The 27,714-nt window shown below is 44.6% G+C and overlaps 1 protein-coding gene across 1 annotated transcript; it reads left to right on the top strand.

Moving 5' to 3' along the window:
• The first annotated feature begins 638 nt into the window (after window positions 1-638).
• On the top strand, window positions 639-24,084 carry PANX1 (pannexin 1). Its single transcript, XM_084226887.1, has 5 exons — window positions 639-832; window positions 10,254-10,393; window positions 19,540-19,763; window positions 21,231-21,901; window positions 23,575-24,084. The coding sequence occupies exons 1-5, from the start codon at window positions 652-654 to the stop codon at window positions 23,658-23,660; spliced, it is 1,302 nt and encodes a 433-aa protein (XP_084083013.1). The 5' UTR covers window positions 639-651; the 3' UTR covers window positions 23,661-24,084.
• The last annotated feature ends 3,630 nt before the right edge of the window (window positions 24,085-27,714 follow it).

The raw sequence follows: 27,714 nt of genomic DNA, 5'->3' as shown, positions 1-27,714 counted from the left end.
TGGACATGCTACAGCACATCCAAGAGGAGGCCACAAAGATGCACCGTGTAGGGGCTGGAGCAACTCTCCTAGAGACAGACTGAGAGAGTTCAGCCCAGAGAAAACAAGGTTTTTGACAGACCTCACTGTGGCCTTCTAGGACCTAAGGGGGCTTATAAAAAAAGAGGGAAAATGACACTTTACAAGGACATGCAGTGACAGGAGAAAAGGGAACGGCTTTAAACTGAACGAGGGTGGGTTTAGAATAGATTTCATGAAGAAATTCTTTACTGTGAGGATGGTGGCACACGTGGCACAGCTTGCCCAGAGAAGCTGTGGATGCTCCATCCCTGGTGGCATTTAAGGCCAGGCTGAATGTGGTGTGGTGGAAGGTGTTCCTGCCCACAGCAGGAGGGCTAGAACTAGATGATCTTTAAAGTCCCTTCTAAGCCAAGCCATTCTGCGATTCCGTGCCCCCCAGGGTGCCTGGCACCGCCGCGGTCCCTCTGCCGATCCCAGGGCGCCGCTCCGCGCCCCCCGCCCCTCTCCGGGCGGGGCCGGGCCGGGCTGCGGGGGCGTTCCCGAGCCGCGCCGGGCGGAGCCGGGCGGGGCCCGGCCCAGCCTAACCCGGCCCGGCCTAACCCGGCCCAGCCGTGCGGAGCCGTGCCCGCCATGGCCATCGCGCACATCGCCACCGAGTACGTGTTCTCCGACTTCCTGCTGAAGGAGCCGCCCGAGACGCGCTACAAGGGGCTGCGGCTGGAGCTGGCGCTCGACAAGATCGTCACCTGCATCGCCGTGGGGCTGCCGCTGCTCCTCATCTCCCTCGCCTTCGCCCAGGAGGTCTCCATCGGTAACTCCCCCCTTTCCCGGTTCCCGGCGCCTCCCGCGGCGGACAAAGGGCTCGGCGGGCGGGGGGCGGCGGAGCGGAGCTCCGGGCGGGAGCGGCGCTCGGTGGGGCTCGGCTGCCGGCAGGGTTCCCGCTCGGGGCAGGGCAGAGGGCGCCTTTGGGCGGCGGGAAGGAAAGCTGCCTTCCCGGAACACAGCAGTCCCGGAGAGCATCCCTGGCAGCAGGCTCATCCAGGTGTGCTGCGCTTCCCGGCTGGGCTTCCCGGCTGGGCTTCCCGGCCGGCCTCCCCGCGCTCACCCCTGCGCTCCTCCTCTCTGGGGCGCTCCCTGGCCGCTGCCGTTCTCTCGACACCTCCCGAGCAGGAGCTTTGTCAGCCCGCCTGGCGCATCTTCTCCCGTGGGAGCGGTGGGGAGCGCTGAAGCCGTGCCGCCCTTTGTTTCCCAGCGCACTTCAGCCCGGAGCAGCCAGCCGGGATGTGCCCCGGGAAGTGCCCGTGTGCTGCCGCTCCCGGCGCTCCGGGTGTTTGGCAGTAGGATGCGGTGTCCTTCAGCTGTCAGGGACAGGTGCCACGGGGAAGGGCTGTCAGAGCTGTGCCTTGCGCTGCAGGCGGCTCGGTGGGGCCGGTCACCCGCAGGACGGGCAGTGGGAGAGGTCTCTAAAGCTTTCCGCTGCTCCTCTGCCCTCCTGCAGCTGTTCCCGTTCAGTTTTCAATTTCTGCTGTGACTCTGTGGTAGATGAAACTGTGCTTTATAGGTAAAAGGCCAAGTTCCCCAATTATTTTACTGTCTTTTTATTTGCCCACCTCCCCAAGTTACAGAAGTGATCATGCAGCAGCCCTTGGCATGAGGAGTGGAACTAAATGATCTTTATTGTCTCCTCCAACCCAAGCCTTTCTCTTATTTGCTAAGAATAGCACAATATGAATGAAGATTTCAGAGGTGTATATGTAATGCCATCCATTTGGAGACAGGGGTGAATGACAGGATTTCCAGCCTTTCAAAGAGATAGTTCAATTTGCTGCATGCACCTGTTTATTGGCATTCAGGTTATACACCTGATCCCCATCATCTACAGGATTGGGTCAGGTGGATGTCCGGAGAGTGGAAGCTAGAGTGGAACTGCGGATGAGTGGTGAATCTGTGCAAAGCCATCATGAATAGCATTAGTCAGATACCAGATTGCTTGAGAGATAAGATGCCCCAGATTGCTGTATTTACACACAGCTGCACCCCTATTGCACCAGATTGCTGTGGCCCACAATAACTGTGCAGGGAAGTGAAGGATGACAGGACTGGGAATGCTGAGACCTGAGCCCCATGGCAGCTCTGTTCATCCAGAAACTGGTCAGACACGTCCATATTTCTGCACTCTAACCTGCTTCTTTTAGTTTTAGATCTGCTACTGATATAGGCACATTTCTTCCTCTGAAAGTAATGAAAAAGAGGGTTTGCATTTCCATACAGTAGCTTGTATATGAGCCCCTTAATTCTTCTTTCTGCTTCTGCTCTAGAATTGCTGGATCCAGTTTGAAACAGTGCCTGGGTACCAATGTTTCTTTTATTTCTTTCATTTTACTGCCTTACACAGTTGAACTGCAGAGTTCGGTACAGTGTGCTTTTCTTTCAGATGAGTCCAGTTCTCATCTTTCAATTATTTAAAATTGAATCTGTGAGTGCAGTAGATTCATAAAGCAAGAATAAAAGCAAGGGCTGCATCTTGCTAGTGTTTCTTTTTGTTTATAATCCTGAGAACCTGTTAGAAGGAAACAGTGGGTTGAAAATTGAGCTTTTTTAGTTGAGAAATAAATATGCAAGTAAGTGTGAGAAGTACTTGTTATTGTTATTTCCGGGCAGGGGTGAAACTGCACCACGTGGTGTCCATACAGAAAGTGATAGTAAATCAGCCGTGCTGCTGGGACAGCTGTCTCCTATTTCCCGCACAGTCCCAGCAGCTCAGCGGGCTGGCTGCTCATGGGACAGCCCAAAACTGCTGCCATTAAGGCATTTGGGGCAACACTGCGGAATTTAGGGGCTGGAAATGCCTGGTTGTCTGTGCTGTGGTTTTCAGCTGGCGATGAAATAGACAGCAGGGTTTGTTTTCAAACACTTTGTGATAGAATCATGCTCTGAAAAAGCTCGGGAGTGCTAAAGTGAGCGAAAATGTCAGGGTCCATTTTTAGGTCTGACAAAGAATAACTCAGAGGTGGGTGCAAAAGCGTTTGGTGGAAATACCTGCTCAGAGTACAAAAATTGAACACCCTTTCCAAAAATGAATGCTCAGCTCCTATTTCTGTTGGGATAATTGCATTCTCCCCACCTCTGGTTCTCTTGGCACCTCACCCTGTCGCTTTCCCTTCCTGCTGTGCTTTCCTGTTCCGCTGCAGTGTGGTGTCAGACACCTGCAATTTTCCTCCTACACACAGTCGCTCTTAATTGTGCAAAATTATTGAAATACTTGCAAAGGCTGTGGAAGTTTTCTGAATCCACCAAGTAACTTATAGATTTGATGGGAGTTTCAGGAAATAAATGAGATTCCAGCTGAATCACAGAGCATTTCTCTGCTGGAGATGTGGAAAATGCAGCTGTAACACCCAGCCAGTGAGCAGTGCTGAAATTCTGGGGTTAGTGCCTGCACCCTGCTTTGGCATTCTGCAGAGGCAGGAGGAGAACTAACCTGAGTTTGCTTTTTGCTGTATTTTAGACACCCATGGTCTGTGGTAGTTTTGTGAGGATTTTAAGCTGGTTCTGGTAGTAGTTAAGCAGTGACTGAGCTGTTGTCTGCTATCCCTGGGAATCTTTGCTACTTGAAATCCTGCACCTGTTACCTCTTTGCAGCTAGACCTTGTTTTATACAATTTTACATAATTTTATATATACTGGGAATGGGAAAATGGAAATAACGATAGGATTGTGAGGATTGTGCTGTACATGTATATTCCTTATATTGTGGCTTGATATTATTTCCTTGTATTATTTGACAGTTCTTGGGTAAATTATACTAGAGGTGGTCAGCTAGTGTGGTAACAGAAACCATCTAAGTATAGCTAAATCAGTAATTCTTCTTATAAAGGGGAAAAAAAAACCCTTGAAAGATGGGGCACCTTCAGCAGCATATAAGCTAGAAATGAATAGAGTTTTATCTGTGCCATTTTCAGTAAGAAGAGCTCTGAGTCAGGATTGAATTTTAGTTTCTGATCTCAGATTGTGTGTATTGCAAGATGTGCTTTCTTACTGTAAACACTTTGGCTGAAAACATAGATACTTATTCCCAGGGTGTTGCTTGGAGCAGGATGCTGCGGCCCTAAGCAGGTACAGTCAGATGAGCAGAGAGGAAATCAAAACAAGCTGCTTCATTTTGGCCTCTGCCAAAATTCACTTTAGTCTGGAAAAAGTATCGCTGGCTGTCTCTGGTTGCGGCTGAAAGAAAAGCAGATGTGAGAGCTGTCCACTCAACATCAAATATTTTCCTCTTTTTCTGTAGGAAGGCAACTGTGAACTGCTCATCTGTGCTTGTCCCCAAATGATGTTTGGCCTCCTGCATGCAGCAGCCTCCAGGCACAGCTGTGCAATGGGCAGCATTCCCTGCAGCCTGTGTGGGAGGTGATGGCTGGGAAGGGATGAGAAGGGAGGGAGAGAGTGGAGAAGAATGGAATTTTGTGGTGGCCACAGCAGCGCTTACATGTTTGGTTTGGGTGTTGGTTTTGCCTGGCTGGGATGAAGTAATCCAGGTGTTTTAGCATCTCTGTTTTATCACAGAAGAAGACACCTTGTAAGCCTTTCCAGGTCACAGAAACCATCACATGAGTGTAGACAGCTGGGAAATTTGGTTATAATCATAATGAAGGCTTGGTGAGTGCAGCTGGCTTATCAGTTGTGGCAGGATGCTGGGCTAGGAAGTACCAGACCATGGGCCAACCCACAGCATCTGCATGAATCTGTGAAAATGGAGATTTGTTGCATTAAAACCATCTATTTTCCTCTGGTGCTCTCTGGTGTACCTTACCATGCTGGAGGATGCTCAGAGGTGGGAAGGTGGAGCTTTGCCTTATGCTCTGCACACCACGGGGTTAATGCTCCCATTGACCACTTTGGACTTTTCTAGTGCTGACAATCCTTACTTTCCCTGCTCATTTTCCGCCTAATTTATGGACATCTTTTTCACCCAGTTGGTTTTTTTAGCTTCCATCCGTGCAGTTGGCTGCCTGTGGGATTTGAGGTGCTTAGGCTGGCAGAAAACACAGAGTGAAGGGTGTTAGTGGGGAGCTCTAGGTGCTGTGCTGCATCCCAGAAGCTTCTGCAGGAGCCACAATGGCATCAGTGCCCCTTACTGCACAGGCAGCTGGGCCTGTATCTCTCTAGATAAGTTAATCATGTGTCTGAAGTTAATAAGTTAATCATGTGTAGAAAATGGAAGAAAAACCAACAAACCAAAACCAACAAACCAAAACCAACTGTGAGATTAAATCACAACAAATATACTGAAGAAAACAGTCTTAACTCTTTAACTGGGCTCCTTTCCTCTCTTGTACCTCCCTGTTTGGTCCTCCTTGCTGATGTCCCTCTCCTTTCATGTCCACAAGTTCCTGGGGAGGCTTTTAGGAAATAATCCTATCTTGTGACTTCCTAAGAGCTGGAGGCTGAAGTTAGGTTGGGTGTAATTAAGCCAAAGACTATTACTATGGCAGCTGCTGGCTGAGAGCTGGAAAAACCCCTCCCAGTGCTGCTGGAGCAGGCTGTGTGCTAATAGCTGGCTGTTGCACACCTTGCATTTAATTCAGCAGGATGCTGTGAAGCCCAGGGTGTTCATGAAGAACTGAGACAGCAAATGTGTGAGCAGCCTCAGCCCAGAGCAGCCTGACAGGCTGAGAACTCTGTCAGAGAGGTGCAGATCCCAGCAGGATGCACTGTGCTGCTCTTTGGCATGTAAGGAGTGCTCAGGGAAGAGCAGAAGTTCCAGCAGCAGGCACAGGCCTGCCTGGGCAGCCAGGGCAAACTTGTAAAAGCATTTGCTTTAATATCAAGTTGTAAACCAAGTTATAAACTGTCGTTGTGTGAGCGTCTTCAGCTGTTGGTAAGATTTTTTCTGTTAAATTCCTGTAGAGACAGCTTTGAATTTCCTGTGGGAATGATGGTAAGCTGCTTTAGCTGCCAGAGTAAATGTAAAAATCATGGGCCTCTGGTGTTGCCTGAGATTTGGGGTACCACCCATGTTGGCAGGGAAGCTAGATGGCCATTGCCACTGTTTCATAATGCTTCTCCTTCCCATGAAGGGAAACTCTCTTTGAAGATGTGGTGGAAATCTCAGCAGTGGAAATTTAATTCACAATTCCTGTTTCCCATGAATCAAAAATTTATCACTCTGAAGGCTATGCTTTATAAATACCCAGTTCTTTTCCCACTGCATGATTTTGAGACTTCTCTGAGAAGGTAACTTGCAGCCCTGTAGATAAGAAATATACCTGCTAATTTCTCTGACCCACTTCACTTAAACATTGTATCCCCTGAGCTTTACCTTCTGGTTGTACTCCATTGCCAAAGCGCCCCTGGGAAGAGACTCTTTTCTCCAGTGTCCCCTTTTGCCCCATACTTTCTTCTTCAACAGGTTCTCTTTCACCCAACCTTCTACTGGGCGTGCATGGGGCTTCCTTTTTTTATTCTTTAAAATATTTTTTAATGTTGGTGTGGAGGATGTGTGTTGGATGGTGCCTGGCAGTCTGTACGTTGTCTATGTGTGCCTTGATTTTCTTGTTTAGGCTTTTGTTTAGTGGCTACTAAAGAGCAGAATTCTTGCCAGATGAAATCAGATGTTTGGGTATCATGGCAAGTTCATTTCGCCTTGTGGAAAATTATAGTAAAAAGTAATGGGCAGGTTTTCCTCCAAGCCTATGCAAATCTTTTTGCAGTAACTGCAGTGTGTTAGAACCCAAATAATTACTTACTGGAGGTTTAATCCTGTCACCTGCTATAATTTGATCCTGGTTCGAGAAAAATAGTTAAGCCTATGATTAGCATTGATTTTTGAATGTCCTGTCTGTTAGCTGCAGTTTCTTAATTAGATGTGTAAGTCAGCAGAGAGGTTTTGAGCCACTGAAGAGGAAACCAGTCTGGCTTGCTGGCTCTACCCTCTCTTTTGTGAAGGATGCAGCCAGAGGGTGCTGATCCCTCAGCTCCTCCTGCCTTGGACCCAGCAGAGCAGTCCAGTACTGACCAGGGATTCTCTTTTCAATTTGAGATCTCCTTCAGGTTCTGAGAGTTTCTTCTCATACACAGATTCCCTGCACAGAAGCTGCAGTTGCAGGGGAAGAAAAGGTATTCCTGGTGCAGATGTGGAGGCAATAGCTGGGAGTTTGTTGGCAAAGCACCCGTGAAGATGTGCCCCAGCTGCGTGGGGTGACAGCTCATCCTTGCTGGGCGATGGCTGCAGTGACTCAGGCTTGTACTCTGCTCTCAGTTGCATGCCTGCAGGTAATTCCTGCTGCCAGCAACCAGCCCCATCTGGTAATCTTGGCACTCTTGGAAAAGTGTCATTTCATCATATGAGGCTGCACGCCTGCTGCTGCCGAGTTTTCTGCAGATCTATTGGGTGGTCTGTCTTTGGGACAGCCATCAAAAATGGCATTTTTTTATCCTCATTTGTTTGCAAAAAGTAAAAGTGAAATCCCTATTGCTCCCTCTCCAGAGCTAATTTAGTATCAGGAAATGATTACAACAAAAGTCTGTTGCCAAGAGTAATGATAAATTGGCCAAAGACTGTTATGACAACTGCTTAACAAATGCAGTCTTTTGTTACTCCTCATCCTTCTTCCTTGTATATTTTATCTCCTGTTGTTATGGGCTTGTTAGCTGCTTTTCTCTTTCCTGAGCTATTATTTGCAGGAGCAAGGGACAGGAATAGCTTCATGTCACCAAGCCAGGAGGCTGCTCCTGTGATAGCAGAGCCTTTAGGCTCTCATAAACTAGCCCTGTGCATAGCTGTGTGCACAGTGGGTCTGTGGAAGGCATGTAGTCCTGTGCCAAATTTCTCTAATAGAAACTACAGATTTTCTTTGAAATCTCCTCTGGAATAGTCCAACACAAAATAAATTATCTCTCTGTATATACTGCTGTTACTCCTTTGGAGGAGAGGAGGAAGGAAGGAAATAAAAGATGGAAAATGGTGACCATTTTCTGAGGCATGTAATGGTCTGTGTTTTGTATGGATGATGCACAAAAACATCTTCCCTGTATAAGTCCTAACTTTACTACTGTCCCTGCAAAGTTGCAATTTGAATTAACAAGTGTTTACCAACAAGACTGCAATCAGATAGTTAAAAACCAGTACAACAACTGGAGTGTCCCCCTGCTTCAGGGTGAGCTCTGTCTGCTTGGCTCCCAAGTCAGGTTTCCAGTGTTCCTGCTGAAACCCTGGGGGTTGTGAGTGATGGTCTCTGCTTTGCTGTAGATATTCTGGTATAAAGCTGTGCACATCACATTTTGGAGAAGGAGGCTGGCTGCCTTTTTCATCACTAGTTTTGGAGAAGAGGCATGTCTGCCTTTTTCCTCACTTCTGCCATTTAAACACTCCATCACTTTAAGTGGTGTTCCAACCATTAATGAGAATGAACACATGGAATGTGTTTCTTTTTGTGGATACACAAACATGAATAAGACAAAGCATCGTTCTGAACACTCCATTGCTCTTCTTTTGAAAGAGTCACTTGTTTGCTGCTGCACACTGGGCACAGCCACCAGCAGGAGTTTGGTTAAATGATGAGAGCAGGACGTGAATGGTCCCTATCCAGTGGAGAGCAGACATTAAATGCCTGCTTTTTTCTTTGCTTTCTTTCCCCCCTTCTTTTTCTGCAATATATTATTTCTTTGGCTTCCACAACTAATGGTAATCATCTGGAAAACAAAAACTCCCAAGGCTTTGGGGGAGTGCAAGTGCTTGTGTGATGCCAACTTTGCTAAATCACATGAGCTCTGCTCTGATAAACAGTAACTTGTTTTCCATAAGGGAGACTTGTGACGGGTCAAACCATGATGATCAAACCATGTCCTTATGATACTACAGCCCTAGAAATAATTATAATAGTGACTCATATGGAAAGGCTTTTATTCATAAAGCTCCTTGACTATGCTAATTGTAAAGAGGCCACACAAGTTACAAGGCAGATGCAGCTGGCTCCTTTTCCAAAAGAAGTTGTTATTCTCTGAAAACTAAACTGGCAAAAAGGCACAGCAAATGATACAGGCTTTTGTTATGTACTTACTCCCATAAAAGCACACAGCAATTCCATTAGCACAATTTAGATGAATGTGTTAAGGGAAAAATATATAGCACATTTTCCCCTGTTGGTCTTTGGATTTTGGCAAAAGTGTTAGAAGAAATGTTCATGGAAGAGCCATGTCCACTCTGTGTAATTATTTGGTGAAATGACTGTACTGTTGCAACATTTACGAAAGGCTGGTGGAAATATATTTGTGTTGGGGGGATTGCTTTCACTCTCAAAGCTTCACAAAGAAAGTTGAACCCCTTCATCCTGTTTTACTGGCGTTACCTGAGGAGCCACTGGTACTCCATGTCCCATAACCACTTTTCCTGGTTGAAATATGCTGTGGGAGGAGTCACCTGGTGCCTGTGACTGGCCAGAGCAGAATTTGACCCCAAGGCTGCTAAATAGCTCCTCTTGCTGTCAGCTGGGGCCTTGATCTTAATTTGAAGCTCCTGAGCAGCTGGAGAGGTCCTGGGAGTAAATAGGGATGACAGTGTGTCCCAGTCTTAGACACAGCACATCACTGCACTGATGAGGAGGGGCCTGGCACCCTTTGGAGGTGTCTGGGGCCCCAATTTCTCTGCCAAAAGTTACAGGAGGAAAGCCTTGTTTTCACAGATATAACTGTGAAAATAATTTGCCGTCTCAGAGGCAGAAGTGGCAGCACCCTGGGGAAACCTGCCCTTCCATCATTGCAAGGGCTGCTGGGCTGCAGGAATGGTTTTTGTTACAGTAGACATGTGGAGCTGTAGGTTGTGCTTTTGGGAAGTTGTGACAGGATGGTATGTGATGGCATTTGTTCCTGGGGCCTGATCTGTCACACCTTGTGTCTGTTAGTTCCCCTTTGGCCAACCTGAGTGCAAGTGAGAAAGGTCTTAAAGGTCACGTTTCCCACAAGACTTACAGAAATAGGCCTAAAAGGTAAGTGTTGTCATATGCTGTCTCAACCCTTAGGAACATCCTTAGATGGATCCCTGTGGGAGTTCCAGCCTTTGGGGGCAGTGGGAACTCAGGACCCTCTCCCTGCAGAACTGCTGGGCTTTGTCTGATCGCTTCACCTGATAACTTTGGGTATCATAACATATTAACTGTGGGCTTTTCTTCCTAACTCGTTTTCTTCTTTTCTCTTAATGTTTTGAGGCTGCAATAACTTGTGCTTTGTTTCCCCAGGTGCTCAGATAAGCTGTTTTGCACCCAGCTCTTTCTCCTGGCGACAAGCTGCTTATGTGGACTCCTTCTGCTGGGCAGCTGTGCAGCAGAAGCAACCATCCCACAACAACCTGGAAAACATACCCCTGTCACTGCACAAAGTATGTATAGGTCTCCATCTCCTGGCACAGTTATTCCCACGTAGAAACCTATCTTTGCCTCACTTTTCTGGTTTCTCTGCTCTGCTGTAGTCCTTGCCTTTGACTTGACTCTCTATTTTTAGAATGTTTTCTTTCCCTTTCTTCCAAAGAGGGTAGTACTAGAGAAGGTATTTTCTGCTTTTAAATAAAGGGTCACCAGTTATCTCACACAAGAGTAATGTCAATGTTGCTGTGTTGCCCTGGAGTGAATGCTTCACCTGGCTTTAGCCAGGGACTATTTTAAAACTGGAATACAGGACACAACAACTGCCTTAATGCTTATAAAAGCTTATTTGAGGAAAACAGGGTAATAAAAGCATTTTATATTTTTATTGTGCTACTCTTGGCCAGCTGTGCATGGAGAGAGAGACTTGTGGCAGATAGACATTTTGGGGGAGATGAAATTAATCAGTGGTACCAAAAGGTTTAACCCCTGTCTTCAGCGTGCTCTTCTGCATGTCTGCAGGCCAGCCACCAGCTGGCTTCCATTGCCTCAGGTACAGCAGTATCATATAAAGCACAGAAAGAGGTTTATTTTATGGGTTAAAAGTGCAGTAGGTTTAAGATGCTGGAGCTGGCTCAGAGCAGTTAGCTGAGGTTTGGCAGGAGTTGCACACTGGGTTAATGCCATGCCAGTGCCTGGAGCTGACTCAGCTCGAGAGGCAGCTTTGGCCTGCTTGAGCAGTGCTGATGCCAAGGTAAGAAATGCTTCCTAGGCTCTGCAAATTTGTGTTCTGCCTTCCTCAGCCCTTTTATTACTTGCCCCAGCAAATTAACCCCTGGTACCTGGGAGCAGAGGAGAACCTGGTGCTAGAGGGAGCTCGGGTATGAGACTTGCAGCACCTGTATTTCTGGCTTTTGCTTCTCTATCCTGAGTCTCAGATTTTTTTTGTCCAGTCATCTGGTGGTGTAATCTCTGAGAAGCTGTTCAAGGCTATCTCTGATTTGTTTGCTGACTGAAATAATTAATTGAGGATTTACTTTTGGCTTCTCCAGTAATCTCCACTGATAACCTTTACCCAATAGGCATGTGTTTCATGAATATTAAAGCCAGACTGGTTGGTTTCTAGCCTGAACTCTTCCCTGCACAGTTAGAACTCCACTTCCCTTCAGCCAGACCTTCTGCAGAGGCCAGTCAAAGCTGCTGAAACATTTCTTGGTGCTGGAAACTCCACCTGCAAACCTGGATATTTTGCTGCCCCTTTTTCTTGAGGGAATGAGCTCTTGTGACCCAAATTTTTGTGCTGAATTTCACGTGATAGTTACCTGCTGATAGCATTAAGTCTGCTTGTTTGCCAGCCACTAATAGCTTGAGCACTCATCCTTTTATGATGCAACCCATGTTAATTTGCTGACTAGTGCTGTATCAGAAATTGCTGCAGTTCTCCATGGCGTGGATGCCGTATGATGTTTCCCTGTAAATATCCTGCAGACTGTCTGCAGGCAGTGCATCTGCTCAGCTGAGCAGGGGCTGGTGACTCATCTTCCTAGATCCATGGTTAGCCCCCCACCCTCTGACCCAGACCCTGGGAGCTGCAGATGCTCTTTGGAGGTCAATATGAACTAATATACTTCTGGTTGTTCATCAGCCTCCATGCTTTACAGGTTTACAGGGAAGGAGTGGCATTGCAGCTGTTCAACAGTGAACTTTGCTTCCCACTCTGGTAGCTGAAGGTTGTTCTTTGCATCCAGGGCCAACAGCTGCTCAGTGGCTCGGGATCACTTCTGCAGGAAGAGTTGGGCTCTCCCCCCACCCTTGCACTGCAATATATGCACAGGCTCATTGCTCTCTAGATTTTGGCTAGATAATAATTTTAAAAATGGCTGGAGCAGAGCCTTTTGTGAGCACAGTGGTGTTCAGGAGAAAAGGGAGACTCCCTGTGCTTGGGTCAGTGGAGACCAGACTCTGCATCTACAGCAGTGCACACAGAGGGACAGCAGGGGCCATTAGACCCAGTTATTCTTAAAACAGCACTTTAAAACTTTTTTCCTGCTTTCTGGGAAGCAGAGCTTTTATTTACAGAGCATCTCAGGTCCTTTCCAAAACTCTGACTCACTTACTGTCTCACTATATTGGCATGCTGGAAGGCTCCATAAAAAACACTTAAGGAGGCATTTTATGAAAGTTTTGGGGGAATGAGATTGTAGGCCCCATTACTGATTAAAATGGATGGATTTCCTTCTGGCATGCTCTCTGTGCTCTGTCAGAAGCACTGCCTCCTGGGGCAGTGCTCAGTGTGGTACAGAGAGGAAGTAGAGGCAGGTAGCTCTTTGGTGACAAAGCCAGCATGTGGTAACCTGCACTGCTTTTGTTCTCAACATCTGGTTGCTCTGGAGGGTTATCAAACTCTCCAGAGGTTTTGGTTGTTTTTTTTTTTTACAGACAAACTGAAACCTTTCAATCTCCCTCCTATTTCAAAGTTTAAGTTTCCTCTGGGATTTTTGGTTTTTTGAACAGCAAAATGTAAGTTTCGGTTCTGGGCACTTCCTAGAGCTTGGCACCTTTACTGGTTGTCCTTTCTGCTCTAGGAGATCTCTTCCAGGGGTTGAATTTATCAATTTGGAGGCTGAAAAGGACCATACTGCAAACTTCTGGGTTCCTTGACTCTCTAGTGGTCATTGTGATCCTAGAGAGTGCCCAGGACCTCTCTCCATGGGGAACAGGAGTTCTGAAATTCCTGGTAATCCTGGAAACTCCTCACACCCAGTTATCCTGGGAACTCCTCACACTGGATAACCCTTAGCAGGAAGCAAAATGAGTTGTGTACTGAAATGCACAGTTCAATGAACAAAATACCTGCAGATAAATATGAAGAAGAGACTGTGGTAGGTCCTGCCTGTATTCTTAGTTTAATGTTAATATTTCCTTCTCTTTGTCAGTGAAAGAGCTGTCAAAATTATTATATGGCTGAGTCCTCTGATTCCTCTTCAGGTTTGTCATTGATGAAACTTACTCTGGTCAGGCTTCATTATTTTGTTGCCTTTTGTTTTCTTATGGGATTTTTCCATTCAGGTTTAATTCCCTTAAGAGTTTTCTTGTGTCTGTCTGAAGTGTCAGAATGGAGATGTTGGTTTCTAGAGGTGAGTGGTAAAGACAGACAGTGGTGATGGGGATGGAGGGGTTTTGTATTTGCCTGCTCTTTACAGGTAGTTTGCTTATTGTCTCTAAAGATGAGTGTTCCACCTGACAAGTTATTTTGGTAAAACTTGATCCTTAACTGGAAGGAGAAGGAAAGCTTTTGGCCATGTTAGTGGGCAGTCCTCGCAGTGTAGTGGAGGAGGAGAGGAGGGGGCTGGACTGTGAAGCCTTTTTAGTCCATAGTGCACAGAGAAATTTATGAAAACTCAAGCAGGAGAACAGTGAGCATCATCTTACTGGCTCTTGATAGCAACCAAGCAAGTTGAGGGGTGGTTGAGTGATGACCACTTTTTGGCCCTGAAATTTGGATTGCTAGGATGGAGCTGCCTATGATCAAGAGTCTTCTAGGGATTTTTTAACTTACTGTATGTTCTAGTCTGCTGTTAGCCTGGGTAAGCAGAGAAGAGGTGAAGGGTTGTTGAGAAAAAGGAGATTTGTACTCACATGACATGCAGGCAAACAATTCATCTGACTGAAAGAAGAGGCCTTCATGGGGCACAGCCAGGAGAGGTCAATTGTCTGGCTAAGATCTTTCAAGGTGCAGAACAAGTGCTTTGGGACCTGCTGAAAGCATTGCATACAGAGAGTGGGTCTGCAGTCTTTGTATGCATGAAGCAAAATTATGTGAAAACTCTCACTTTTCGTAAAAGAAGTAAAATTTACTGTGGACCCTTGAGTTGTTCTTTGGGTCATTTGTCTGTGAATGCACCAAAACAAACCTTGGGGTTATTTATTATATTGATGCTACAGTTATAATTGTGATTTTTACCTGGTTCTAGTGACTCATTGTTTGTACAATTTCTGAATTGACCGAGGGCTCCTCATGTTTCCTCATGTAAACCCTTCCCAGAGAGATTAAGGGCTGTCAGAGCAAGGACACCCAAATGCAGATGCATTTATAAGTAATTTCTTGAAAGTGTAGTGCTAGAGCTCCTTCAGTCTGTTGCAGGTGGAGTCATCCACTTCACTGATGAGAGAAAAGCAACAATGTGTTGATATAAAGCAGTGAGTTAATACTGTTCAACAAATGTGAATGTGACAGTGGTTCATCAGGGCTCAGGGGAAGATACACTTCAATATTTAGTGCTTAGAGGATAGAATGAGAACTGTTGAGTCATGAGGTTCAGGAAGGACTCCTTTGTATTCAAACCTTCTCAGAGTGGGGGTTCAGGTGCGGATAGCTTCAAAGTTAGTCCCAGACCTCTCAACAGTTTACGTCTAAAGGATTGTATGTGCACTGTCAGTCCTTTCTATCACTTAGCTAATATTTCAAGCATGCTAATAATCACCTACAGACCATGTGTTACAGCAGGAGTAATTTCAGGAGTAACCTTGAGAGATATCCCTGCTCAAGGGGAGAAGCTGGGATGCAGTCTGTAGGATGCAGGGAAGTTTAACAGGGCTGCCCACGGCTTATGGAGTGTGATGATTGACTTGTGTAGACCAGCAAGGGGCCTGGGTCACTGTTCCAGGCAGCCCTTGACTACCACATTGCCATCTGTTCCTCAAAATCCAGAATGAAATGGATACAGCCATCACAGCCTCCGCTAGTGATCATGGCTTGAGCTAATTGACGCTGGAGAAGAGCAGTTTTGGAGATGTATCAAAAAAGAAAGTATGTAACAGGAGGGATAAAGGTCACATAGGGTTGGAGATTCACCTGTAGGTTTGGAGACAGGACAGGATCTCATTTAGGATGATCAGTTATTTATTGCTGTTTCTGCTGAACACTAGTGAGACCCCTCCCACTGCTGCAAACAGGAATAGGGTCATATCCAGAGGGAGTTTAATGCCTTTCCTTCTGGAAACGTGTCATTACTGCCATTAGCTTGTTTGGGGACTAGTGCCTTAGCTTGGGCTTTTTCCAGAATTGGAACTGAAGAGGGAGACATCTCACCATGTTCCTGTATTTTAATGAAGGCACTTCAGTGCTTCATTCTTTTCATTGTCTGCCAGTTAATTTTCTCAAAGCTGTTACCCAGACCTGTGCAGTTTAAGTTTTGTGCTATTGTACTTAAGTTACTCTTTGACCGTGGTCAGGCAGGTGGAAGTCAGAATGCTTTCAGTCTCTTGTATAGTGTTTACCCAGAGGAAATAGGGACTGAAGATACAGTAAAATTAGAAAGCTGTTGTTTTCTAAATACCATTCTTTTTGTCTTATTCCAGCCATTTTTATCCAGACCCTGGCAAGCTTTCTGTAGATTAGGTCCTTGAAAATGTCCTTTGCGTCACTCCAATTCCAGCTATATTTTTTTTGCATGATAAAAACATATTTGAGACTATAAAGCAGTTATTTTAAAGGCCCTTTTAACTTATTTGCTGTGTATTTACTTCATCTTAGCAGATTTGAAGCTGGTGATGACAGACTATTTTGTGCTTTAGCCTGATTTTATCTTTCTCCTTTGGGGGAGTGTGGCGCTTGTGCATCTTCAAAAGACAGTTTTGTGATTCCACCACTTTGTGCTTCTGCAAATGGACTGCTCAAATGCCTCTTCTTCTCTGCCCATGGGCTTGTTCTTGCTGAACAGTAGCTGAATACTCACAAATTTATTTGAACAGCCTGGAATGTGCACAGGGCTCAAGGGCTTGTCAAGTGACATGACCTGCAGCAGCACAGGGGCAGCTTCTTGCCTTCCAAATGCTCTGCTTCCTTGGGAGCCTGCTGTCCCCCACAGTGTGCCATCAGAACTAAGGGCCAAGCAAGGCAGGAGAACCTGCTTCCATCATCCTGAGCTTTTAGGAGCTCAGAAGTATGCAGCAGAAAACTTACAGGGCACTGCAGTTTGAGTCCCTGTTGCACACACCACTCATTTCATCAGTCTCCTGCTGAATATGTTGAGAAGGGACTTGGTAACTACACAGCAAAGGAAAAGCTGAGTTTCACTTTTGGGCCAGTGTCTTTCTCTGGCATACCTTTGACCATACAATTCTTGGGGTCAGTGACACTTCCTTCTACATCAATGCTCGAGCTCCCTAAGACTGAAGGGGCGTTTCCTCCTTGTCCATTCGGCGCCTTGGGAGCAAATAAACCATAAAACCATAAACCATAACAGAAAGGCTGATGGCACATGGTTGTCTGTGCACAAATACCACAGAGTCCTCTTCTTAAAATGGGAAGTCATTATGTTTGACTGTCAAATGTAGTTAGAAGAGCTGGACAACCCAAGTCTGTTGCTCTGAAACCTAGGGCTCGTGCCAGATGACTTTGCATTTTCACTTCTCCCTGTCATTCAAGACCTTAAATTTTAATGATTCAAAACAATTTGCTGGTTATCTAAGCCTACTGTTTACAAATGGAGCAAGCGTAGCTATCATTTTTTAAAAAGCCAGGATCTGAGAAGGATGGAATTGTGCATCAGGTGCTGTGGAAAATAGAGACTTTTGTTCACAAACAAAAAGAGCTGCACTAATGCACTGCTCTGGTTTTGAGACTATTCAGAAAAGAGTTGCACAGAGTTCGCTTACGCTGCCATAAGCTGAGCTTTGGGAGTGATGAGAGCCTGGCAAGAGGAATCCCAGCAAATGCATGGCAAATGTGCCTTTTCCCAGCAGTGTGATGCTGCTGGGTGAGGAGGCAGTGCTGAAGGAGCTGGGGGGAGGAGGAGGTGCAGGGCAAGCTGGCAGAGGCTGGTTTTTTAAGGCAACAGCCTAATGAGGGCAGGCTAGAGGGGGACACTGGAGGACGTCTGGGACAGAGCAAGAGGGCTGCTGCCAGTGTGCTACACAAGTGCAGGATTCTCTTAAGCTATAAAGGAAGAAGTGGGGGCTGGAACAATGGAGGTTTGGGGCTGTAACTTCAGTGCTGACTATCTTGTCTCTTACCACATGTCTTGTAGTGCTTGGGGTAAAGAGATCTCTAGGATTATGTGGGATATTGCTGCTGGCGTTTCCGGTTTTGAGGGTCAGAAAGGGAATTAATAAATCTTCTTATGCTGGTAAAATTTGAAATGAGTGAGTAGTGAATCCAAGCGGTACAAACCAATATAAGGCATTTTGGTTGCTCCTTACTAAATCAGATGTGTCTTTGTTGTTTCTTTCCCCACCTGGCAGCAGTGGAAGGTGGCTCAGAGGTGCATGACACAGGTGTAAGTGAAGTCAAACAGGCTTTGCAGCTATACAGGCAATCTTAAGCATTTGTTAAGACCTATGGAAAATGTGTTGCAGCAGCTTAGAGGAGCTTAGATAAGTATGGGATGGGTTCAAAGACAGATCATTTCTACTTCTACATAATAGAGAATTCAGAGGGCTGATAGAGTCTGGACATGAAACCAAGAAGTTTTGGGTAAGCCAAGGCATCAGGACTCAGACCTGGTGGCATTGTCCACAGTGATAAATAAGAAGACCAAATTCTTGCGTTGATGAGACGTCCAAAATACGTTGGACATGCCAGAGCTTTACATCTCAGTTGGAAAGTCTACCCCTGGGAGAAGGAAGATGATCTGATGTTATCTGTTGTGTGCAAAGAGGAGGGAGAGTCAGTAGTGAGGGTAGAGCTCTGCACAGTTTTTATGGGCTGCTGTGGGCAGGGGAAGTCAGTAATTTAAGGTCTAATACATCATATGCATTCCTACTGCCAGTAATAACACAGGGTTTTGCTTTAATGGTATGTGATATTAGAAGTAATTTTCCTGAATAAAATGTTCCATAACACCAAATTACTTACTTTGTGCATGCAAAACTTTAATCTCTCTTGATTAATGCAAACAGAAGTTAGCATAGTTATATTAGGCCCAGATTTTCATCTTGTTAAATACCTGCAAATGTACGTGTAGCTTTTCCACTTGCAGTGATTAATGACTTCAGTTCAGGCTTCCTCTAAAAATCTCCACTGCCTTTGCCAATGAACGTGCATGGGCACATGGCTGTAGCACTTGTGATGTCTTTATGTCTGTTTCATATTTGTTCAACTAATTTAAAGTTCCTTATGAACTGATGCTAGATTTGAGTTAAGTGTGCTTGCTAGCAAAGGCTGAATGCAGTGAATTAGAGGTTGGCTGCATTTGCAGTACAGTTCATTAGCAAACTGCTGTCTAACCAGGTCTTACATTGTGTCTCTGTAAGGGTAATGTTATGTATGGTTTTATGCTTCAAATATAATGTCATAGTCCTGCAGCTGGGAGGAATTAGAGTTAAAATTGCAATACAAAACCTACTTATTTATGAACAGAAGAAAGATGGCAAAACTTCAAACTTGTATTTTATACCTGCTTCAGCCCTTTCCCTGAGCAATTGTGACCATGTAAGGGCTGACTTCTCAGTGCTGCATTGACACCAGACCATTTTGATGCTGTGTGTTGGTTTCCATTTAGGTGTTATCTGAAAATATTTAAATACCCTGAAGTATTACAGCCACACTTACATCCTTACAGTCACTGGGGGATGTCATGCACTCTGAACAGATGTGTGTTTGCAGGCAGAAGCAGAGCTCTAGCAGCTCTATTGATTAACCTCCTGACAGCAAATGGAAAGCAGGAGAGCTTTTGCTGGTATTTGGAGTGTTTTAGTTGCTGTGAACAGTGGTGACGCATCAGAGAGGGAGAGTTAGGTGATGCTGTCTTGTTCTTTCAGTCAGCCCCTCTGATAGCTGCTTTGCTGTGCTATTTGTTTTTTCCCCAGGTTGATGTTGTATTTCTCAATGTCAGCTCCAGTGGTTCTGAATATGCAGAAATTGTTATCAGGATTGAAAATGTTATCAGGATCATGGCACCTTTATTCTGTGTGCTTTTTTTTCCTTTGGTGGGGGGAAGCTCTAAGCAGCAGCAAAGTTACTGGAGCTGTGTGAAAAGAGATTTTGCTTCCCTGCATATCCCAAATAATCACAAAATTGGGTTTTAGCAGAAGGATTTAAATAAAATTACAGGGATTTCATAGGCCTCTAGGAAATGTAATGCTCATGGGGAATGATGGTGACAGGCTGGTTTTTTACTTATGCAGGTGAAGCCTAATCAGGGTTTTTTTCCTCCTGCAGTTCTTCCCATACATCCTTCTGCTTGTTGCTATCCTGCTGTATCTGCCGTGCCTGTTCTGGCGCTTCACTGCAGCACCTCACCTTTCCTCAGACCTGAAATTTATCATGGAAGAACTTGACAAAGCCTATAACAGGGCAATCAAAGCTGCTAATAGCATTCGAAGTGGAGACCCCAGGGACCCTGCTGACTTGATTCCAGCTGCTAATGAGAACTTGACACAGAGGTAAGATGTTGGGGCTCGGCTTTCTCTGCTCTTCAAGTTTGTAACAGGTGTGACATCTGTACCCACTTAGAAATTTATTGCAAAGGTTTGAATGGGGACTTGATGCAATTGTAAGTTTGGTTAAAAGAAAGAAGGTATCTGAAATGATTACTTTGGCCCTTGGAGCTGGAACTTATAATTTTCTTATTTCAAAGAAAACATGTAATGAGCTCTTCAGATTACTTGTTACCTGAGATGTTCTGATTTCTTTAGTTGCAGTAGGTGTGAAGTAGTTTTGCCCACCACAGTGTAAGAAAAGAGGTACTTCAGTCCTCAGTTCTCAATGTTCTTAACAGTGCCTTGCACACTGTCAAGTTACTTGTCATCTCCTGTTCTTTAAGATCTAGGATCTTGTGCAAAGCTTCTGATCAGAAAAATGATTAAAAAACCCAAACATCAAAACCCACAAAAGCAACCCCCTCCCCTTCTGATCAAGTTGGTGCACTGTTCCAACCAGATCCAGTTCCTGCTCCCTTGTAGGTCAGGGGTGCCTGTTTCTCTGTGTGTGGGGGCTTACAAGTAGTGCAGCAGTCTTAGGTCTCTGTGAAATGTGGAGTTAGGTCTTGGCAAGTAAAAAGCCTTCAGGTGTTCTATTATTGAACAAGTGCTTGGAGAGTCTGCTTTTCTGCATGGATTTGCTTACTGCACCTGCTTTGTACTGGAAAAGAACAAAAATATTTTGTTGCCCTGAGGGCTATACTTTTTTTTCCATTTTCCAGTGTTTGAACTCTTTTGTTCTTAAGCTTTCCTGTATTAGAGTGTTGATAGTTTTCATTTATCTGCTATTCTATTGGTTTTCTACTGACTTCAATAAAACTGCCCTTGATTTACCTCAATAAGAGGATGTGAACATGTTGGAGTGAGTCCAGAGGAGTAATTATCAAGATGATTAGAGGGATGGAACACCTCTCCTACAGATACAGGCTGGGAAAACTGGGGTTGTTCAGCCTGAAGAAGGGTCCAGGGAGACCTTAAAGCACCTTCCAGTACCCAAAAGGGATCTACAAAAAAGATTGGAGAGGGGGTTTTTAGAGGGGCATGTAGTGACAGGATAAGGAGGAATGAAAGGAAGTAGGTTTAGATTAGGCATTAGAAAAAAAATTCTTCCCTGTGAGGATGGCACAGGTTGCCCAGGAAAATTGTGGATGTCCCACCTCTCGAAGTGCTCAGGGTCAGGTTGGATGGGGCTTTGAGCAACATGGTCAGGTGGAAGGTGTCTCTGTCCATGGCAGAGCATGGAGATTGGTTGGAAATAGATGATGTTTAAAGAACCCTTCTAATGCAAATTGTGGTTCTATGATTTTAAGAAGGTTTCCAATCTTTTATCTCATTTAGAGTACTAGGTTTTATTGATATTTGGAGTAGGTGAATGTTGCAGCATATGATCTATATGATTTGATGGATTTTTTTTTTCTCTCTCTTTTTCAGTTTGTGGGAAATATCTGAAAGCTACTTTAAATACCCAATTGTGGAGCAGTACCTGAAGACAAAAAAGAATTCCAAGTGCTTGATAATTAAATACATTACGTGCCGTTTGCTGACACTAGTAATCATTCTTGTTGCATGCCTCTATCTGGGCTACTACATTCGTCTCTCCTCTCTGAGTGATGAGTTTCTGTGCACTATCAAAACTGGGATCCTTAAGAACGACACAACTGTTCCAGAAGTGGTTCAGTGCAAGCTTATTGCTGTCGGTGTCTTCAAGGTGCTCAGCTATATTAACCTGATAGTCTATGTGATGGTGATGCCCCTGGTAGTGTATGCAATGTTTGTTCCATGGAGGTGGAATTCAGGTGTTCTCAAAGTGTATGAAATCTTGCCAACTTTCGATGTTCTGAAACTTAAGTCGAAGCATTTTGATGACTTAAGCCTTTACCTCCTCTTTCTTGAGGAAAACGTGAGTGAACTTAAATCATTTAAATGCCTTAAAGTGCTGGAGAACATTGCAGTGTCTGAGAAGTTTGATGTCATGCAGCTTTTGGTAAACCTTGGTACTATTAAGACTGATACCATAGATGGGAAGCCAGGGACCGCCGAGTTGGAGAAGCCTGAAGAAACAACTACAGAAGAGCTGGAAAAAGATGCAACAGAGTTACGAGGTAAGCTGATCTAGATGTGTATTCCTACCAAAAGCTTATTAATATATTCTGTAAGGTAATGGACCTGCTTAGTCCTTGCTCTGTTGCCTGCTGTAAGTGCTATAACCTCAAAAGAATGTGGTGGTGTAAGTCTGTGGCACAGCTGAACCCTGGGCTGTTTGTTGGGTTGGTGGTCCTTGGTGACATCTCTGCTCTGGCACTAACAGGCTTCAGCTGTTTGAACTTTAGCTGCCTCAGACTCCCTGCACAGCAGGAGGGTCTGGGGTGGGTTGTGCTTGAAGCAGCTCCAGTGAGAAAGCTGGTGGTTTCAGGACTTTTCTTCAGAAATTGGCTCCAAAGTGTAGCAACTGCTGCTTCTTCTTCTATTCAGGCTTTGGCAGAAGCCATGGGTGAATATAAAAATAAGTCTGATGCTCAGAAATGCTGCTGGCAGAGGAATAGGAAGTGACAAAAGAAGGGGAGTGGGGTCAGTGAACAGGCTCCTCTTCCTGCTTTCATAGAGAGCAAGGAATATTGACTGTAGAGAGATTTTTATCAAAATGGTCCAGGTCAATCTGGATTGGTGCAATGGTTCTCTGAATATCCCATCAGTCTGCAGACATGGTCAGCTTGAGCACTCACTCACATACGACACAGTCTAGGATTCTGTCCTAAAAAATGTGGCATACCTTAATTGGGAAACCAGTTCCTTCCTCAAGTGCAGAATTAGAGAAGCCAAATACCCAGGGAGAGGTATAAACCAAAAGTGATGATGATTTAAAACATTTAGAAGCTTACCTGAGTATGTGAGCACAATGCTGAAGGAAAGCTAAAGAACTATTTCAAAGGCAGGAAAAGAATAAATCTATTCTGTCTTCAGAAAGCTATGCCCTGTAATTAATAAAAGAGAAGCATCAGTACCCAGGGGTTAGCTGTTCCTGTACTTGAGTCAAGCAGTTGTGATAGGCTGAGATTTGAAGAAGGCATCTTATCCAACAGGAGAATTCAGAACAAACAAAGAGAATTCTTTTTGAACCAGAAGAACCCCTTTTGGCAGCCAGCTCTTGTGCAGCAGCTTGGAGTAATTCTGACAGAATATAGTTTTCCTTTTAAATCTGTCCATTTTTGAAATGACAGGTGGGTTTGGAAGTAAAATATAAAAGCCTAAGGTGGAGATCTGGGCTCAAGGAGCTGAAAAAGTTAATAGAAAATATGACTCATTTTTATCTGAAAGCAGAATTTTTGATTGTTTTCATCTCACGAAAACATTTCAAAGATCTATTTTTGTCTAGATCAGAACAGGCTATTGCTTGAAGCTCTGTTAAAATGGATTGCAGAAAGAAGCTGCTGCGTTTGTGACCAGCTCAGAGTGGTGCAGCCCCTCTCCTTCTGCCTGGGCACAGCTGCAGGCTCCAGACCCATCAGCAAAGCTTCACCCACACCTCACCATCTTTTCCTCTGTCCCTCTGTGGTGTCAGCATGTTTTTATTAGGGGCTGTGTTAACAAACCAGTGCTACGTGCTGGCTCTGGCAGAGCCATGTGCAGGGCACCCTGGTGCTGGGCGTGGGCACAGTGGAGGCAGCAGAGGACAGCCAGCAGTGCAGCACAGGCAGGGTGGCAGTTCTTTTGTGCACCAGAAGGTGCTGAGTGGTTGGATGGCCCTTTCTCTCCTAAAGCTTTGCTTTCCCTTCAGTTCTGACAGACCGTGATGCAAGTGGCAGCGCGAATACGAGAGAAGACAAGAGACTTCGCCAAAGACTCATAGATTCTTCGTGCTGATGCTTCCCAGCTGCAGGAGCCGGGAGCCCATTCCATGGGAAGGCTCCTCCACTGCGCTCAGTGCAAGGTGCTGCTCTTTAATGCAATGTTCTCAATCGCCTGAAAATCTCCCAGAGGCCAAACTGGTTTACAGACTATTTGTTTGTGCCTGAAAAAGCATGTTGTACGCTTCCGTTATTTATTAAAAAAATCAAACCACACCCAAAGAAGAGTAAGAACAAAACAATTCTGTCGTGAGTAGCAAGTGATGTGCATTGAATGCAGTTGAAGCTGGCAGCTGGACAGAGCTTGCTCCATGCTGGACAGGGATGGGAAACATAACCCTGCAGGTAGCAAAAAGAAATGGCCACGTTGCATTCTGAAGTGTTGCTCTGCAGCAGTGGCTGTCTCAGTTCTGGGGTTTAAGTAAGGCAGCTTTGGGCTCTCTGACCTGGAAAAGGGGGGCTGGGGGTGGGGTTTTATAATGAATCTGGCTGATCTGTCCTGGATGGTGGCTGCCACTGGTACTGGCTGTGTCTTAATGGGAAAAGTAGAGGTTACTCTGTTCAGCCTGAGGTGTCTCTGTTAGTCATCCCAACATTCATGTCTGGGATTACGTACTTTATACTGATGGCAAAGAGACTACAAACAGTTTTAGTGTTAAGAAGGTACTGTAAATATTAGGGATTTTGAGTTTTCTATGTATTAATAAATTAATAATGTCTTAATAATGTTTTTACAAAACGTAATGATGGGTAAGCTAAGTGTTGGTTTCATTTCTATCCCTCAATTTTTTTGGTCTTAGTGTCTAATAAATCCGCTTCGGAGTTTTGGACTGAAGATCAGTGAAATTGGTTCTATTTTTGTAATGGTTTATTGAAGTTGTTTTGTAATGTTTTTATGTGTAGAATTTTTCTCAACACGTTTGTAGTATCAAATGCAATATTAGTTGTGGTGTTTTCCAAACCACACTTGAGAAGACAAACTAACTTGTATTAAAGTAGCATCCAAATGCCTCAGCAGAGGCAAGCACCCAACAGCCAAGGTGAAGTAGATGCAAATAGTATGAAAGGTTGTTCTCCCCCATACGTGTTGTGACTGTATTTTTATTAAAGATGCTTAAGTGTATTGGGAGACAAAAAAAGGGGGAGTGTGTGTGCATAGGTTTGTTATCACACCATTTGGGGAGAGTAGAATTCAGCTTTCAGGTCCCTTCTGCCCAAGACCTCAGCCTTCACTGAGTATTAAAATGACCTCTGTCTTGAACTATTAGCTGGAAGGTGAGGTGGGTGGGGAGTGAAGCACCAGAGTGGCAGTGTATCTCTTTCACAAGTGTGATATACTGACTTGTTTTTCTCTATTGTCCATGCAAGTGAAATGACTTACCTGTCACCTGTTCCGAGTTGGCTTTTTAAACAAAGGAGGACTTCTTTTATAGCCAGGTAGGACTTCCAGTTTCCAGTTCCTTAGTGTCACTCACTTTTGTGCTCTGGTCTGCTAGCATTCTCCCTATGGTTGTGGATGAGGGGCACACAGGAGTAACTGGTGTTACCATTTTTGCACAGAACTCTTCGTGTGCTGCTCCAGATTTCAGAGATTGTGCCCATACTTGAATCCAGCAGCCACTGTGAGTGAGTGGATCTGAAAGTGCTGCTGTGCTACACTTAGGGCTAGTATGACAAGAACTCTTCTGTTTTCTTTTGGCTTTCAACTAAGACAAATCTTATTTTAAAAGAAGTCTTTAAAGCCATAGTTTTATGCTACCTCTGCCCAGCACAGCAGCACAGCTGCAATCCTAATGTCTCTTGCATTACCATCACAAAACAGGGCTTATGTTGGACACTGGTGGTCCACACTGCTGAATTTTACTGCCATAATTCTGCCACCAAGCTGATGATCCTTTTGACCTTACTAGATTCTGTCTGGCTGTGCTGATGTGTTGCTGATGGTCCTTTGTATGTAGGCAGTGCAGGTGCACATTGTGCATTGTATGTCTTGGACAAGGAGCTGTAGTGCAATACGAAGATTCTGTGATGTGGATGTGTTTGAACAGTTTGATGTAAGTAGAGTTTTCAGTCTTCAAAATTCAAAGCTCCTGAAAGCCACATGTTCATGTTTCATGTTGGATCTGTACCTAACTTTTTACTAATTCCCCTTTTGTATTAAAAAATGCGACTTGCTGCAGTGAATCTGTTGCTGTCTTCTAAAGTGTTCAATAAAATGCCTATCAATCCTCCTTGGTTATTAAAATAAAATCAATTTTGTCAACTACAACAGCATAAGCGTCTGAAGGTTCCAGGAACAGTCACGTGTTGCCATAGTGCAAATACATGTGGTCTTATGCTAAACCCTGAGAACACATATTGGACAGTGGTTATAATTCTGCTCTTTTTATTTTTGTTCTCATAAAATTGTCAGAACAACAGAAAATGTCAGCACATGATAAATAGCACATTCACTATGTAATTTACTATCTATAAATTTGTCACAGTGTCAGCACATACTTTTCAGCTGTATCTTCCTGTTTTAAGATGTTTCTGAACTGCCCAGCTTAGTTCTATTTATATTTTCATGGCACTGCTCCTGCTGTGTTTTGCCACTTTCAAAAGATGGGCTGAATGCCAATTTAGGCCTTATGGAAAAAGACTCCATCTTCAGCCCCTTCACCAGTATACTCTTTTAAATATTCTTCTACTCAATATTCCAGAAAGTAAAATGACAATGTCAAGGTTCAGGTTTGGTCCATGCCATTCCTTCTTGTCCCTTCTCTCTCCACACTTGGGCATTAATAATTCTCTGAATGTAGGAGAGTTGCAACTAGTTCTTCTGCACATGCATTGCCTTTCAGTGGCTCTTGTGAGATTTAAAACTTGTGATTTAAACTGCAGAGAATAAGTAAAATGTTTATTCCATTAGCAGATGGTGTGCCTCTAAAAGCAGCTGTGCCCCACTGTTTTTCTGCCTCTGGATGTTGTCAGTCACTTTTAGAATAAAGATATATATTTTAGGTCCATTTTTTGTCCTTGTGAGGAACAGTGGATGTTTTAATAGCAGCTTTGATTACTAGTTTAGTGCCTAAGCCTAGAACCCCATTAACAAAGGATGTCCTGACTGCACTTTGTGAGCAGAAAGACAGAAATTGGGTTGTGAGTGGTTTTCTGAAGAGGGAGGTGGTAAGATGGATTTAACCCCTAGTACAGGCACAGGTGAGTCTGTCACAGAAGTGGGGAAGAATCAAAGTTGTGTCATGGGAATAAATTTTCCTAGAAATCTTTTCTTTGAGCACCACTTTGCACAGACCACGTGAGAGTGGCACAAATGAAAACCTAGCTGTAGATTAGGGGCAGTGTGGTGTTTTTGTCATGCAGGCTGTGTGGCCAGAAGCTCCAGAAGGCTGCTTTCCTCATAATGGAATATTTGATTTAATATATTAAATTACTAGTGTAATGATAAGAAGTAATTTCTCCTATTAACCATTAAAAAAGTATATTTCTGAAGGGACACAATGTAATGAGAACAGGATGACTTTATATCATATATTCAAACCTCTGTTTGGTTCATGTCATGTTATCAACCCTCCCCTGGACGACTGCGATGAAGAACTCACGCTATAACACTATTTTAATCTTTTTAGGTAGTAAAATGTGCATCTTCTCTTTTGTTTCTTCAGATTCTTTGATGTGAGTAATCTCAAACTTTTAATAATCACTGAGATTAGGCAAACACCTCCATGCAAACAACATTCCTGGCAGAGGAATGAACTCCCACCCAGCCCAGGGGCTGCTGAGTTAGTCCCCTTAAGCCAGATCCTTGCTTTCCCCACAGAGTCCAGGGAAAGTGCTAGGTGCCTTGGAAGGCATTTGAATGGGTAAGCAGTCCAGGGATGAAAACAGCCTGGGCTCACTCTGCTTGTGCTACCTTTGAATTGCTTTAGCTCTTGCACACTTACAAACTTCATGTGCCTAAACCAACAGCGGTGAAATATCCAGCTACAGAGGAACTGCGGGCTTTGCTTTTTCCCTCTTATCTGAGCTCAGTTGGGATGAGAGAAATCCATGCTGCTGCACAGCTCAGA

This window comes from Fringilla coelebs (assembly GCF_963513975.1).
Source record: "Fringilla coelebs genome assembly, chromosome: 2".
Classification (NCBI taxonomy): Eukaryota; Metazoa; Chordata; class Aves; order Passeriformes; family Fringillidae; genus Fringilla; species Fringilla coelebs.
This window is presented reverse-complemented; position numbering and strand designations above follow the sequence as displayed.